General features: G+C 36.5%; 1 protein-coding gene across 1 annotated transcript in view; it reads left to right on the top strand.

Annotated features, from left to right (window-relative positions):
- Nucleotides 1-11,093, top strand: part of LOC144438913 (uncharacterized) — a 13,625-nt gene extending 2,532 nt beyond the window's left edge. The window contains exons 3-7 of the mRNA XM_078128141.1: nt 2,885-2,968; nt 5,123-5,313; nt 7,031-7,281; nt 7,702-7,809; nt 10,055-11,093. Of these exons, the coding sequence (XP_077984267.1) occupies nt 2,885-2,968; nt 5,123-5,313; nt 7,031-7,281; nt 7,702-7,809; nt 10,055-10,217 (797 nt within the window). The 3' untranslated portion in view covers nt 10,218-11,093. The remainder of the gene's footprint in view (nt 1-2,884; nt 2,969-5,122; nt 5,314-7,030; nt 7,282-7,701; nt 7,810-10,054) is intronic.
- The last annotated feature ends 3,580 nt before the right edge of the window (nt 11,094-14,673 follow it).

Here is a 14,673-nt window from a genome sequence, read left to right as displayed (position 1 = left end):
GTGTGTGTGTGTGTGTGCGCGCGCGTGTGTGTGTGTGTGTGGATGTTACTAGCTATTGCATCACCAGTATCATATGTATGCCAGCATGTAGACGCTTGCCAAAAGACCTTCGTACATGTATACAACACGTTGTATTATATATATATTTTGTTAAGTCAACAGTGCATAATAAGTACAATGTACGTAAGCGTTCATTTACAGGATAGTATTTGTTTATCAATCAAAACTTTACCCCTTGTGTTGTTTACCTTAAAATACTGTCTAGGTTTTCACCACAAGAAAGATACTAGAATTTTCCACAGCGACAATTCATAAAACATAGAGAACCGCAACAAGAATATTACAAGAGGCTAGTATAGTATAGAAGACAATCTTAGCGGTGACCTTAGTTTTGGTCTGTACCGCCTACGTAATTAAACGATATACACCAGAGGTATGGAGACACCGTACGACCTTGTGTCTACTTCACGTGACCCGAGGCGATCACAAAATTGTCTTTAGCGGTTTGGTGAGCTGCAGTTTACACATGAAACTCAACAGGCGTCCTTTTTACACGTCGTTCTGAACCACAAAACAACACTTAAAGTTACACTAGGGCGTCAGACAAAGTTCAGCTGTACCCAGCTAGTAATTTTGGCTCACAGCGAGAGATTTTACTTTTTTTGAAATTTGAATCACGCTTTCTTAAAGTTTAAGTTTCGAAAAATAGTTTTGAAATGTCCTTAACTATGATATAAGAACGTGGTCTTGATACTCTCATGACGTCATTCACCCCAGATTCATTTGTCGCTGAATATGTATGTTGATGTATTCATTCAGAGTTACAAACATATTTTATCTCGTATGTGAATTGAGGTTTAAATACTGCAATCGTGGTACTCAAGTTATTGATTTACTTAATAACTCTGATTAGGCCTACTTCATTTACACACTTAGGGACGAGACCAATATTTAGACATTTTAGTTCAAAAAACGATTTTACTTTTAATTGATCGGTTTTGTACCCTAAATACAAATACACATATTTCTAATAAAATTGTCAAATTGAGAATGTTCGCTGTCGCAAATGCATTACACTAAAATGAAGTACTAAAAGTGTCAACAAAAAGAACTATTTCTTCCCAACTACATACTGGCTTTGTATTCATAGCACTACATACATGTACTACTACATACTGATTTGAAATTGATTGTGTGGTCTGAAACAATTTTCATTTTGGTCACTTTAGTTAGGGAGAGGGGGGGGGGGGGTAGTCTGAGGGCTAAGTATAAGAATTTATATAGTTTTTTAATCCAACATTGAACTATCGATCTCACTCCTTACACAACCATACGTTGCCCAATCTTTATAGAGCTTGTCTTGGTAATGTCGAGTTAATGATATGTCGATGTAGTGGTCGGATTAGTCTGGTAAGAGACGCCGTGATTAGAACGGGCCGAAGCTATAAAAAGTTTACCTAGCAAAATCACATTAGATTAATGATTTATACAAATTAATAGTTTATAAATGTACATATATAATATTATTCCTATTAAACATCGAGAATTGGGTCAATTAAGTGAAATTTGCCGAAAGTAGCTTTCCGCAAGAATACACGACTATATACTAAACGCACCAAGTCCTCGACTTTTCTCCATTTGTATATTGTCAAGGAATATTTGATTCTCACAGTCAGCGTTGAAGGACACATTCCACGTTCTGACAAATTACTATATACCTATACAATATAAGGTGTGTAGTGGTCATAAAGTCACATACTGACAAACAAACAAACAAGGTCAGAAACCTAACATATGTAAAAAGCTGAATTACCTGAATGTTTCTGGCATATTTCAAAAACAACTCCGTATTGACTTTGTATCCCTTCACAACAACTTTTAAAAAGTTTGAGTCATGTGCGATTTTTTTTGTGACGTACAACAATGGTGCATAGTATAATACATCTAGGATGTTTGTGTAGTTATACTAATTTTCTCTAGCTGACGTTTATCGTTGACATGTGGACTGGCTTGAACTGGCTCGGTGCCTAAACTTTGTGCCGAACACAGCATATGTGCATACCGGTGAAACATTGCCAGGGCAAACGTCAAAAGTTCCCAGTTTGAACAGACATCAATCATTATTGTAGCTCGTAATAGGTCAAATGGTGTCATGGAGGGTACTGAACAGGATTTACTGAGTCACTGATTGTTATTACTATTATTCTTTATCATTGTTAATGTTATGGACTTTTTTTAAAAACTCGACAAACTGTTAAAGCTAGAGGCTCTTACACACTTTTCAATCACGTGACTGTTCATGTGCGAACCCAATCAAATCCCGTGTCAATAGTAACTACTTACCTAAAACCTAAACGAGAGCACTTAAATTAAACTATTCTTCGTCTTAATAGTCTAGAGCACTGAACAGTGAAGTTGGAGATCGGAACCAGATTCAAAAATAGACAAGTGAGATTGCCTTTACCGGCACTCAATCTGCTTAAATTATACTTCGAAAGTGTATAAAAAATCATCTCTAGAGCCAGACTTATCATGTGATGTAAAAACAGACATGTAGATGTAACAAATGCATGTAAATTCACCATCCTTCAATAGCAACACATGGCCTATGCAGATCCTGGTATTATGCATAGAAGATGATATAATTTAGTAACCATATATTAAAATATCGAGAAACCCCACATTATACCACCAATCGAGTTTGAATACAATTTATGAAATACCCCGAGATTTACAAAAAATTAAATGTAAACAAAGTGCTAAAATACTTCCATTCGAGTAAAAAACTTTAAAATGTAGAATCATGTTTTGCCCAATGACAACGACAGATCTGCCAAACGACATAATGAATTGTAATTCACTATCCTGCATGCCATTGTTTTAGGTGAATGGGGTAACGGTCAAGAAGGTAACGTGTATCCACCAGGAGTGCGTCCACTTGTACCAGGCGAGGAGGAAGTCGAAAACGGTAAGAACATTATGGGTTTGTTATTATCTCCGGTCACATAAAACCTTTTGAATTAAAACCTAACAGGTTTATCATGCCATGTTCAGAAATTTTTCTCAGTAGGTGGAGCCTATAACCTTAGTATAAAATATGGTGAGAATTTGTCTGATTTTACCTATTTGGGTGATTTTTTGAAAACAATTTACGCCATCTTTACTTTTGGATTTTGTATTCCTTCGGCATCGCCCACTTAACCATATACATGGATATATATATATATATATATATATATATATATATATATATATATATATATATATATATATATATATATGACATTTTCCTAGATTTCTGGAATTACTGCATTTTTTTTAGCCCTCAACGGGCACCGCCTGAAAGGGGCTATTACATTGGGTTCCGTCCATGCGTTCACCCTCATATCTCTGGCATGCACCAACCGATTTCAACCAAACCTGGCACAATGGTAACATGCTATGTGAGACATATGCACGTCGCTTTGTTTTGCGACCGAATCAAATATGGTTCAATTGCGGCCATATTTTTTTTTAATTTCACAATATGATACATATCTTTGTAGGTGCAATGGATAGTGACTCCATTCAATAGCGTTACCCATATTATCAAATATGAGCTTTCATTTTAACCTTGACATTTGACCTCAAAAGGCTTCTTCAAGGTAAAGTAGCCAATTTTTGGTTATCTTCATAGCATTTTGAATAAAACGTTTCAGGTGATAATATTCTAATCATGACTTGGGGTTGACTGAGAGGCATATGCAAGTCACGTGAGCTAGACCTGTAGCGTCACATCATTGAATGGTGGCCATATTTGTGATAGAAAAGCGTTATATCCAAAGTTTGATACATATGGACACCATTCAAGTGTCTACCCTCACATTATCAATGATGAGCTTTCTAATGAAACCATGATTTTTGACCTTCACAAACATTTTCAAGGTAAAATGACTGAATGTTTTCTTTCTTCATGAACTCCATTTAAATGTCTATACCCCAAAGGTCAGCTTCCTTTTTATAGCTTGACCTTTGACTTTGACTTCTATATTCAAGGTCAATTAGCAAATTGGTCAATAAATTATGCAGTTTTTTATCTAGAGACACCATTCAAATTTGCACAATAACTTCGCGATAAAAACACACCAGGTGGGGGGGGGGCACGGCAATGTCTTCTATTGACGGATTGTTTTTCTTCATGTGTACGTTCAAACAAAGTATTGGAAACCAACCAACTCGTTCTTATTGGGTCGATGGTAGAATTAGTTTCACTTTAGAACCATATTTGATTCAGTTACCCCGGTTCCTGTACGTGTTATACCATACCCTTCCGTTCAACATATGTCTTTCCAACATTTGTCATTTTGCCAAGTTTTCTTCGGCTTTTAAATCTTTATTTGTTGGTACTTGCTGAGACTAAATGCCTTGCACTTCCGTCTTAGGTCGTACTCAGTCAGAGGACAGATGTGAACCCAGATCAAAGAAATCTGCTAATTTATCAGGCCTATATATTTTAAACAAGGTCATGCCGTAGAATATATTATCAGTTTATTATATACCGGCGTTTAGATACATTTCTTGAAATCAAGCTTAGGCCAAATAACTTGTTTGGTTCCGGTTACCCCCCCCCCCCCCAGTTTTTCAAGCCGATCCTAAACTTTTTTTTACTAATTTGAGAAAAATAATAATAAAATCACAAAAATCGTGATGTCTCGCAAGAAATCTGTAATGGCTGTACATCTAATAGGAAGAAATAAACAACACAGAGACCATTTGGAAAACAATGGAAAACTTGAACTAGACACTCACACATGAAAAAAAATATTATAAAATAGAATAAAAAATCTACCTACCCCACCTATTTTTACATTGAATGTAATCGGAACCACACAATTTTTTTTACGCCTTAGGAACGTGCAACATTGTTAGCGTAGATTTTATGAAAATGTGTTTTGTTCTAAACCTTTGTGCTAGGGTTGTAAATACATAATACAAAATATCAGAGCACTAGTGTATTTGATTTTTCGTGTATTCATATTTTTTATCTTCTGGTTTTCAGAAAATACATTTTCCAACGTTAACCCTTAACCTACTAGCAAGAGAGCAAAATATTAAATAGCAGCGATATTCTCTATTCTTTTAGATTATGCTTTTAATATCATTGCCGAGTTACCAGTGTGCGCTCCAAAACCAACTGCAGTTGCTATACCGTCTGACCCAGACCCCTATGTCTACATCTGGCCTCCATGTGTTGAACTTCACCGATGTGGCGGCTGCTGTAATAATGAATTGTTCTCATGTGAGGCTACTACCACCGCCAATGTTGACGTAAAAGTAAGTTATCCATACACCACGTAATTAATCCACCAGGCGTCGGTACTTTCATCTTTTATACCTAACTAAAATCCATCTTAGTGAAATTCTAGTGATTTATTACTTTAAGCGTGTGAGACTTTGAACCATAAACATTGCACGTACGACCTGGAAAAAACTATGGCGCAGGTGTACTTGTAAGAAAAAAGGCTACATTGTTCACTAGTATTTCAAAATCTACAGTTGACGTGTGGTTGCACGACCAAATTTCAATAACGCTCTAGATGTCAGAGTCTAATTCACCGGTGTAACTTCCAACCAATGAGGAGAGGGTATCGATGTTAGAAAATATGACACACACACACACACACACACACACACACACACACACACACACACAGAAAGACAGACAGACAGACAGACAGACAGACAGACAGACAGACACGTACACATGCACACACACATTGATATCCTGAGGAGAATACATCCCATTGTCACACATGGTTCAGATTTCACCTCTGTCCTACCTGTATATAGGTAATATCACAGAAAGATGTCTTCCTTGTATGTGGTTATATACAACTGGGTTGACTTGAGCGTAGTCTACCTGTAGACTTCAAAGACTATCACTACTACACCATTCCTGACCTCTATCTTACCTGACATTATTTTTTTGAAGTGGCTCGTAACAAAATCAGATGTCAGTTAGGATAGCGGAATAGTGTAGTAGCAAAGTCCTTGAAGGCTACAGGTAGGCTAACTAAGGGCACACTTGATCCTCGTTCAAATCTAACCAAAGACATTAAAACAAAGGGTAAGGCTCGGCTCGGGCCAACAACCTGTAGATTCCAAGCCGGTCACTCTAACCATTCAACCTTGTTCATGTTAGGGGCGAGATCAATAGTTCAATGTAGGATGAAAAAGGCTAAATTCTTTTCTTTCCTTTTTTATTGGGGGGGGGGGGGTAGCCATTTTAGTTCTCATCCTACAAAATCGATTTTAATTTTAATGGATGTTTAGTACCCCTAAATACAAATATGTCTTTAAAAAATGTCAAATTGAGAAATGTATATGACATGTCACTATAATAAGCAACTCTTACATAGGACTACATAATACTACATACTGATTGAAAGTGATTGTGCCGTTTGAAGCAATTTTAAATTTTGGCCAATGTAGTTGTAGAAGGGTGGTGGGTGAACTGAAGGTCGGAGCTCGCATACATTTGTATCCAGTTTGTCACGTGACAATAGAGGATGTCGCTTGTATGTCCGGTCTTTTTTTTCGTAGAAATCAGACACATACGCCTAGAATAACTCAACCGATACAATAGATTGTAGTAAGGCGTGAACAAATGTGTGGTTCCGATTACATTCAATTTAAAATAGGTGGGGTAGGTAGATTTTTTATTTTATTTTATTATATTTTTTTTTCATGTGTGAGTGTCTAGTTCAAGTTTTCCGTTGTTTTCCATATGGTCTCTGTGTTATTGGTTTCATCTCATCAGATGTACAGCCATCAGATGGAAGAATAGTTTTATATTGTCTTTTTAAGTTGATGTCGGTTTCCGCACCCACTATTTCTTGCGAGACTTCACGATTTTCTTGATTTTATTATTATTTTTCTCGAATACGTAAAACAAAGTTTAGAGTCGGCGTGAAAACTATGTGGGGTCGGGTAACCGGAACAAGCAACTTTTTTAATTGGCCTTATGTTGCTACTATTATTCTATGAACAGGTTTATCGAAGTCAGTTTGACCCTGAATATCCCGATGTTATCAAAATCGAACGGGTTGCAACGTTCACCATGACAAATGAAACCAGTTGTGCGTGTAGTTGTAAGGTGAAATTACACCACTGTAACCTTGGCATACATCGACATGAGAACTGTCAATGTGTGTGTATCCAGACCGACAGAGATTGTCCAGTTAGGAAAGTGTGGGACGACGGAATCTGTGACTGTGTATGTAGGGCGCCACCGGAAGACAGGTAAGTTCAGACAGTTGGAATGTTGAAATTTAAGGTCCGGACTGAGCTCGAGCACAACGAAACAAAAACAGATGAAAGGGAGTAGGGTCAATACGAGTCGAATAAAATAAAGATGCAACGACCCCCCCCCCCTCACTAAAGAGTAGTAAAACAAGACATCAAATCTTTACAAGTAAACTCGTTGTGATGCTGATGTCATTTCTGTGAAGTCACGGTTGAAAAAAAGTTCTTTTCCCCAATTTTGACCTGACGACATTATCGTCCCATAATAAGCTTAAGTGATAATATTTTCATCTTTCATTTGTAGTCCATTGATATTGGTATCCGGCAGTTCATCTTAAAAGTTTGTATATGATGCCAACGAGAATTTGATTACAATGTTTGAATAATTCACCCAAAACGTTCGACTTTCGCCTGCAGATTTTGCTATAGTAAGAAGAAAAGTTGGAACAACAACACTTGCCGTTGTGAGTGCAGGCGACACGATACTTGTGAAGTTGGTTATATTTGGAACTCAGTAAAATGCAGGTAACTTTTGGTATTCTTGTTAGCTGAGAATTGTTCAGAGTATTGTGACCAATGCGCGTCTCCGTGGCGAGCAAGAAGTTGTCAACTCCTGAATATGTGCGTGCATTGAAAAAAAAGACAGCATTATTACGTTAAGATCACTTAAGGTAAAGTGCATCTCGGCTTTAATTAAAAGCCGTCGGATCACTTTCAAATTTGTACCAGTCAGTTGGTAGTCCACGATCTATGTGCTGCCTAAATCATGGAACGTTGGGGTCCCACACGTGTGACTACGTAGTATCAAGTAACTACGGGCGCTCGAACAAGTCTCCGAGCAGAAATGTATATAGTTCATGAAACACTTTCGTTCTAACTGAACTCTGATGTCATGCAAAATAAGCCAAATTTAATTATGTGATGGTTGGAACTTCGGATGGGTAAAAGCCCGGGGTAAGAAAGTGATCGTGAAGCAACACGTCGTGTTTGTCAGCAAAAAAAAAGCACTCCATCCGGGACACATGTATCGGACGATTAATTAGTTTGACCCGTCTTCGAAGCAGTAGTGCGATCGTCCGTTTTTAGGTCGATATACCGAACGATAATGTTTCATTGGAGTTACATGGGTTGTAAAACCATAATTCGCGGGTAATGTTATTTGTTTCTTCCCACTGGTGAAAGTGTCGCAAGAAACTTGGCAAACCTCTAGTACAACATTCCACCCAGTGACCCGGGTCATATACGTACGGCGTTCTATTTCTCCCGGAATTTCAATCGACACTTGTGTTGAATTCAACCCTTTGACATAGGTGTACTTTGGCAGGTCTATAGGAATGCTATTGAAGCTCCACAGGTGGGACAATCCGTGAATATTTAACACAATATACACCCCTATGTACAAGTAGAACATTGGCCTATAGCTATAGAATAAAGAGCGTGTATAGGGGCATACTGTATGTGGAAGATAACGATGAGCAACACTAATACAGCAAAAACCCAACGTCGTAAACTTGCCACAGGCATCTTTACGGCACCCAACTACCTTACGTCACATGCGGCGATGATTTACTTAAGGTTACATACGACGGCCTGTGTCACTTCACTGTACTTCATTTCTTAATATCGGTCTTTGAAAGTTGTATTCCATCATTTCAACTAAGATGACACCATATACTTATTATTATTGCTATCTAGTAATACCAGCTTTCAAAGACCGACATTCTGAAACGAAGTACAGTGAAGTGACACCGGCCCGTCGTATGTAAAAGTAAATAATTGCCGCATATTGAAGTACTAACCCCGTCGATACAACCTTTGTTCATGTATTTTATCGTTAGAAACTTCGAGTAAATCCGGCATGAAAAGTGTATTTTGGCTTTTAAACTACTGTATGTACAATTATATATAGTACGGGAGAGGTAGTTTTATAAGTGCACGATGAATGAATGAATGAATGAATGAATGAATGAATGAATGAATGAATGAATGAATGAATGAAAGATTCCTTGTCATTGTATATTGTATTCTGATAGAAACATTCTGATACATATATCGGGAAACAAATGCCTGTGTGCGGCCATCAAAATCAACGTGTATAAATTATGGAAACGTGCAAACAAAAACGACTCGACAGAAACAACTTGAAGGCTAAAAAACATGGGGACTGGTAAATACAATTTCCAGTTGAAACTATGTTTTGCAGAGACCGTAAACTGTTGTACAATTTGAATTGCAAATTCAGTTTGTTGTGTTTATTGATGTCATGGTATATAATGTAACCATACATGTAGGACAGGTTGTTCATTTTCCCATTTCGTATTAAGGTATTTAGTTTTGAGGGGAGGGGGTTTAAACTAAAACGAAGAAATTAGGTTTCTTGTGCGTTAGTTTTAAAATGACACGGCCCCTATAATAATAGCAGAACTTATGTGCTGTGGCTTGTGAAAGTGACCTAAACTTGACACAAAACATGCGAAGATGATAAGCGCGTACATGTACAAAACATTTTAAGAAACCACTGCAGTATAATTTTGCACTCCTATGCAATGTCACAATTTTAGATGATAAATCAATTTTGCAATGTAATTTATGCAGGTTTCCATAGAGAACGTGGAGTTCTGTATTATAAGGCGCATGTACGGAAGTAAAAAGGGGAAATATAATTTTACATATCGAAACTTCAAAGATTTTATTTCAAATTTACTTTTTCGTGAAATGTAATAACTCCATTAGACAAAATGTTTATTTGTGGTCTTCATTTCATTTTTAGATGTGAACGGGAACGTCGAGTGAACCATTCCAGCGATAGCAATTGCCCTACCAGTTGTCCGAACGACCTTTACCTGGTTGGCTGTCAGTGTCGAAGATTGTTCGCCAGCCATAACAGAAAGCAACGTTTACCAAACTTTCAAGACGAAATGCGCCAGGCTTAAGATGTCTAGATTTTATGAGGAGTATGGACGACACTATTTCTATGGGTTTGAACTACCTGCAAATTAAACACTCCAGAATCGATTGCACACATGTATATAGTGACTTTACTGTAAATACAATTATATACAAATATTCCCAGGGTGCAGTGCTGCACGTAACCAATATCGTCGTTTCGAGTATATCTAGCCGACCTGTTGTCGTACCTGGACAAAGATGACAAGGGTTACACAGAAGATGACATAAAGATCTTCTCGGATGGCACAGCAATGGAAGAAATAAAACAACCTTCTGTAGTAGAGAACTCTTTTTGGCGGCAAATCGAGATCGGCTAATTTCATAGCTGTTACACGTCATCGGATACTGAACAATTAAGATTTCAATAACGGACAGGAGTTTCTTCCGACTTCCAAATTCCACAAACGTTTAAATAAAAGAAAAACCACCAACTGTGCGACCCAAAAAATAGAATGGTCGTCAGTGAACTTTATAGCGATATTCACTGTCACATGTTGACTTTGAACTTGACACGGCTTGTATATCTCAGGCCCAATTAGGATTAGGGTTAAATTTAGTGTGAACTATAGAAAAAACTAGTGAATGTCCCTATGTAATACCAATGGCCTCATTGATAAGTTGACACTATTGTAAGAACCTGGGATTGAAACTCTGGCCTTTAAAGAACGTTAACTCACAGTTTGTGTTATATAACGACAATGTGTTACATTTATAATATGGTGTGATAATGTTTTATTCAAGGTTTGTTTCAGAAACACGCGGCATTGTTGCTGATTTAAAAAATGTAACATTGATAAAAATGTACACATTATTAAATATACAAATGGGCGATAATAGTCCTTAGAGTGGGGAGAGAGAGAGAGAGAGAGAGAGAGAGAGAGAGAGAGAGAGAGAGAGAGAGAGAGAGAGAGAGAGAGAGAGAGAGAGAGAGAGAGAGAGAGAGAGAGAGAGATTGCACCATTTCAGCGGCAGTCGTCCCCTAAAGTGACTTTTTGAACAGAAAACCTTCCTAGCTAGCTACTCATTTTAGTGGGTATCTAAAAAAATGTAAAGGGTTGAAAGTGAGGCTCACAAGCTTGATGTGTCGTCTGCAGGGTTTCATGTGTCTGTACTTCTAGCAGCAGCCTCACTTTCAAATGTCATACAGCAAGCAGTTCCGTTTCACAAAGGGTAACTTTACTTTACAAATAATCACAGATCAGTGTCTTGATGTTTTAAATAAAAGCATAATACTTCTGTATCAAGGAGAAACAATTTCAGAATGAAACGTTGAATATAGAATCTGTCTATTATAGTTAGGTGTATGTAATGTGTGATTGATATTAAGGCACCCACATAGCTTTGAAGATAGCTGTACATGTTTTGATACCCTGAAAAACTATACTAGCACACAATGAAATAGTCAATAGCAATTCTTCACAAACACACACAAATACATGTGTATATGCACATTAATGAACACACACAAATGGGACCAAAATTTGGAAGTACAAAACATATTTTCCTCTTTATTAGAATTGTCAAAAATAGTTTAACAGTAATATATTGAATAAAAACTTAGAAAATATGTACATTATAATTATAATTATTAATAAACATTGACGTTTAAAAAATTCTAAATCATGTAGTCTTGAATTTTTCATTGTACATGTAAGATTTTTGTATATTCTGCCCTGATACCCGGAGCAGACGTGTACAGAGTTGGAAAATTGCTTACAAGCGAGTTAATTTTATTTCTGATTCTAAAAACAAAATCCATAAATTAATTGTCACACCAAATCAATTTACAACTTGTACAGTAGTTGTAGTTCAAGATTGAGCCTACATGAAGTGAAATCTTCCAGACAAGTTATGATTGCGAGTTTTCCTTTTTTTTCAGAATTTTAAGTTTTTAAGTTTGTATGCCACTTCTAAAAGTGAGTTTGTACTCTTTAGAGTGTAATGACTTACTAGCACCTGGCAGTGGCTATTTTTCAAAATTGTGAAAAAAACCTCTGAAATGACAAACACTAGTAATAATATATATGTACAAGTACGTGTTCCACTTTATTTAATTTATCTACCAACAAAATATTTTATATTCTCAATACTAATCCTATTAAATACTGTAATTGCAAATTTCATACAGAAGTACTGAATGTTTTATATATATTACATACACACACACTTTCACATCCAAATACGTCATCTAAATGTATGTTACAAACACACACACACACACACTTTCACATCCAAATAAGTCACTTAAATGTATGTTACATACACACAACACTTTCACATCCAAATAAGTCATCTAAAAGTCTGTTACAAACACACACACACTTTCACATCCAAATAAGTCATCTAAAAGTCTGTTACAAACACACACACTTTCACATCCAAATAAGTCACCTAAATGTATGTTACAAACACACACACACACACACACCTTCACATCCAAATAAGTCACCTAAATGTATGTTACAAACACACACACACACACACACCTTCACATCCAAATAAGTCACCTAAAAGTCTGTTACAAACACACACACACACACACACCTTCACATCCAAATAAGTCATCTAAAAGTCTGTTACAAACACACACACACACACACACTTTCACATCCAAATAAGTCACCTAAAAGTCTAATATGTTACACACAAACTTTCACATCCAAACCAGTTACCTAAAAATTGATATGTACAAGTCTCTTTCATCCATCAATTCAAGACAAAGAAAAAGAACTTATGACAAAGTGCAATTTGTTTTTTCACCCACAGCTACTAGTACGGTAGTCAATAAATCTACCCCTAGCTGTCTGCAGCATAAATTAAAGTGTTTGCTTTAAGTGTACAGACAGAGTAAAAGTGTTTCTAATCCTGAGATTATTCAAATTCATACAATTTTTTTTTAAACTTATTTTTCTTTCACCACCACGGTTCAACAAAGTGACAGTGACTGATGATAAGAAATGGCAGACTTGTACAAATAAGTGTGCAAGAATTATGTGAAAAATAAGTTTTAACATCTCTCAGTTTTGTGTGGACTGAAACTCTAGTTCATGTGGTTCCTATACATGCCAATTCTGTAAGTTTATGACACAAGTTGTGACCCTGTGCTTAGATTTGACACGTGTATTAAGTCATAACTGTGTGTGTGTACCAGACACTTGTTATCTGTTAACAGCCTCCAAGGTCTTTGGCCTACAGAGTCAATAAATCAATTCTGGTCTGAAGTCTTTTATATCTACATGAGATTTAACAGGGGTATCTAAAACCACAGAGTATCAATGTTCATGGGAGATGTTTGCCCTGTGTGTTTGATCTCTATAGCATGAACTAAGTGATACATAGGATCAACCACTCGGGGGAAAAAAAGAACAAATATTAAAAGTGCAAGAATAAAATGTCAAAGCAAATTCCATTAAGAGATACCAAATGAATAAATAAGAAATACAAGTGGTTAAACTTTCAAGCATTGTGTTAGAACACTTTAGTGCTGTCCTGCAGACAATGTACATGACACGATTCTGACAATGCCTAAACACCAAAGGGACATTGTCAGAATCGAGTCCCGACTTACTCTGTCTGCAAGCAGGATTAGCTTTTAATATAGTCAAGAAGCCATACTTTACTACATCATGTTCATGTCCTGTAGTAAATAAAGTATGACTTCATGACCAATTTGTTCAAATGTAACAGTTTTCACCACAGGTGAATACAATTATTGCACATTTTGGTTAAAAACCCATTAAGCATTCTAAAAAGACAAAATATATAGTACCAGTGTATATGACACTAATAAAAATAAATACTATTATGAATAACTTCACATAAAAACTTGAAATATTGCAAAAGTGTAGACATACACATCACATATCATATGTGATCTGTAGTGCCACAATATAAATCTAAAACATTCCTTTGTTCGCTTGACAGGCTGGTTCAAATCACAGTTAAAACATTGTAACCATGTGTCATAGAAAGTATGGAACTACAGTAAAAGTATTATCTGAATACTAGCAAGCCTAGTTGTTAGTCCTACTTTTGTAGTTAAGTGCTACTTGATTGAAAATGTCCAGTGTAAATATTTAAAACTGGAGTACTGCAATATTCTCATCAGAGCTCATTCATACTCAAGGGACAGGCACTCAAATACTCATACACATACAGACAATAGTCCTGTGCCCCGCTTGTCCCATGGCGCCAGATCAGTCACCATTTTCAAACTGGGGGAAGATAGGATGGAACTACATGTCATATCTTACAGACCTGATCGAATTTAACAAGAATAGACAGAACTGGTTGAGGTAATTTGTCAACAACATGTTATTAATTCAAGCCAGTTCATTTTTCAGCTTATGATGCGATGACACACATAGCTTTGGTCAAATGTAGATCAATTATGAGTCCATTCATCTGCCTGAAGTTTTTGGACAAATTATTGAAATACTT

This window comes from Glandiceps talaboti, chromosome 8 (genome assembly GCF_964340395.1).
Source record: "Glandiceps talaboti chromosome 8, keGlaTala1.1, whole genome shotgun sequence".
Lineage (NCBI taxonomy): Eukaryota > Metazoa > Hemichordata > Enteropneusta > Spengelidae > Glandiceps > Glandiceps talaboti.
This window is presented reverse-complemented; position numbering and strand designations above follow the sequence as displayed.